Here is a 2,678-nt window from a genome sequence, read left to right as displayed (position 1 = left end):
GGGGGGTGTTGGACTTTGGGGAGACTGGTTTATGTTGGGTATTATTTTGGTGTTGCAACCCTTTGATTGTGTTCCTGACGTATTAAAACGTGATTTACTGTTTCTTTTGTTAAATCAAATTTTTACAGGAGCAACAAACCACGCATTATTCTTTATAACAATTGTACCTGCGTTATGTTTTTTCCTTGCTTTTCATAACATATAGGATTTGAATTTCGACACAATAATACTTGAGCATATCAACTGATACCATGTACAGGTTAAAAGCCTGCAATAAGAATCTTATACATGATTTACGATGTATAACTAGGCTCCACTCATCCCTCTCATCCTTTCATATCACTCATGATTATAGTCCTACTTTCTCTTTTTGCTTGTTCTCTTGCTTGTCACTATCACTCTCTTAGTGGCTTGAAAACAAATTCATTTGTCTACGTCTTTTTTTTTTCAAGAATAACATGTGATTTACTTAGATTGGAATTGGTGGATTTTGAAATGAAGGCACTTTATATTAAATTGTCTTTGAAGTGTTTTTTTTTCAATAGTTGTAGCCTTTTATCCTTCTCCAAGGGCAACATGTCTTAATTATTTTTCTGCCCCTCAAGCAAGCAGCGGCTAAAGCTATCGTGCTCATTGCACAGTCTCACTTTCTAACAATATTCAGTCACAAATTTCTGACAAACACACATCTATGGTAAAGAACACAACAGAAACTAAGTCGTTGTACCACTAAGCATTTTCTTTTTTTATAGTCTCAAGACTGGCTTGGTTAACTGTTAAAAATGTGTTTTAAAAAGAGTATTCAAAATCTGGCCAGTGAGATGTTGAATACACCGCAGATAATTAAGATAAATACTTCACATTAAATAGCAAAGAGAGAGGCAAAACAAAAAGAGGCTAATCGTTTTTTTTCAGCTCTGTAAAGAGAAATTATTAACGTTTTACTGAGAAAATTTATAATAAATTGGTACCTTTTTATTATTTTAGATAATGATATTTTAGTAATAGGCCTTAACAACAATGACTTGGTTTTATTTCTTTGATGGACTATTTGTAGATAGTACCAAGTAATAATGGTGATAGGAGGACTGAATTTTCAGAACAGGCTGCCCAACCCTCTGAGGAAAAGCTGACATTGTCGGCCAGTTGTTCAGATGTACAAAGCCCTCAATTTTTTTTAAAACTTTCAATTTTGTTTTCATTGCACTTTCTTAAAACTGTTACATAATATGTTGCGTGTGCTCGAGAAATATTTTGTCGCAAACCAAAATCTTAATGTTGAAAAGCAAAAAACAAAACAAGATTAGGTATACAATTTAGGTACATTTTTAAAAAGTTGAATAGCTTGCCAACGTTGTAATTGATTTTTAACGAAAAATGGCAGGAAGGGTATAAGGGAGACAATAGTACTTTACCACGTACGAGCCAATATTTTCATAGTTATATCCCGTGTTTTTATATAAAATCAAACGGCAAGGCTATTTCTTCCTGCAAAGTTTGCGTGCAAATTCAGAAGTTTCTGTGTGTTTCACGACAGGCAATGTAAATCTGAGTAGGTGTGTGACGTGCAGCTTCAGCGAGTCAAAACGATTTTTTATTCTGTTCACCAAAGTTTACATAATCTGAGTGAATAAGTCCATGCGAGTACACAATTTGCCCAATACAAAAGAGAAACCTACGAATACGTAGGCCTTGTAAGGAGGTGTCCGCACTACTTCGGACGAATTTCCCTATTGGCGCGATTGCGACCAAATTCCTATTTGGTGCTGTAAACAAAACAAAACGTGCGGAAGCTCACACAGCCGCTAGATCTAGCAGTAGACTAGCAGTCGGCGCAATACGAACGAGATCGCTGGAGAGAGGTGTCTGTTACGGAAAATATGGATGGAATTCAGCCTTTATTGGAATCTTGTGTTCACTCATCTTCAATCAACAATTGGGTGGATGTAAAAGACTCGTTGCGAAATGTTTTAGCGAAAGAGAGCGACTTCAAGTAAGTAGAACTGCTTCTGACAATGACAAAGAAAATGAACTTGGAGGCCAATTTAAATTTAATGTCAGTAAAATTAGTCGGGCCACACTCGATGTATAATCTAATCTAAATAATATAGAGATTCTAGATCTAATCTAGATCTAGACTAGATCTAGATTTTTAGATAGATCTATCTAGATCTAGAATCTACATCTAGATCTAGATTCTAGATTAGATCTAGATCTAGAGTCTAGAGAAATATTATAGGCCTATGATGAGTGGTCTTTTAAAAGATTCTTGAATTTGAATCAAGTGAAATATTGATTCTGAAATCAATGGTTTACTCTGTCTAAACATTCATCATGTCATATAGAAATCTAGGCTAGGCCTAGATCTAGATTCATAATGTCATAGAAATCTAGGCTAGGCCTAGATCTATATCTAGATTCTAGATCTAGGCCAAGGAGGGTAGATTGTGCATCACACTTTTTTCACTCACCTTGATTTGATTTAGATTATTAGATCTAATTAGATCTAGAATCTAGATCTAGAATCTAGAGAATCTAGATCTAGATCTAAATCTAGATCTAGATCTATAGGCAGCCTATTTGGAAGGACTTCCGTAATGAGCGACCACCCCATCAAACACAATAAAGAAGAGGCCTAGTAGACCTACCCCTACCCCTACCCCTACCCCTACCCCTAC

The 2,678-nt window shown here is 35.6% G+C and overlaps 1 protein-coding gene across 1 annotated transcript in view; it reads left to right on the top strand.

The window, feature by feature from the left end:
- Nucleotides 1-1,034: 1,034 nt before the first annotated feature.
- Nucleotides 1,035-2,678, top strand: part of LOC101860188 (ataxin-10) — a gene marked incomplete at its 3' end in the record, with an annotated part of 4,037 nt that continues 2,393 nt past the window's right edge. The window contains 1 exon segment of the mRNA XM_005104165.3: nt 1,035-1,993. Within this exon segment, the coding sequence (XP_005104222.2) occupies nt 1,881-1,993 (113 nt within the window).

Source organism: Aplysia californica, unplaced genomic scaffold, assembly GCF_000002075.1.
Source record: "Aplysia californica isolate F4 #8 unplaced genomic scaffold, AplCal3.0 scaffold00407, whole genome shotgun sequence".
Classification (NCBI taxonomy): Eukaryota; Metazoa; Mollusca; class Gastropoda; order Aplysiida; family Aplysiidae; genus Aplysia; species Aplysia californica.
The sequence above is the reverse complement of the archived record's forward strand: the minus strand, read 5'-3'. Positions and strand labels throughout refer to the sequence as shown.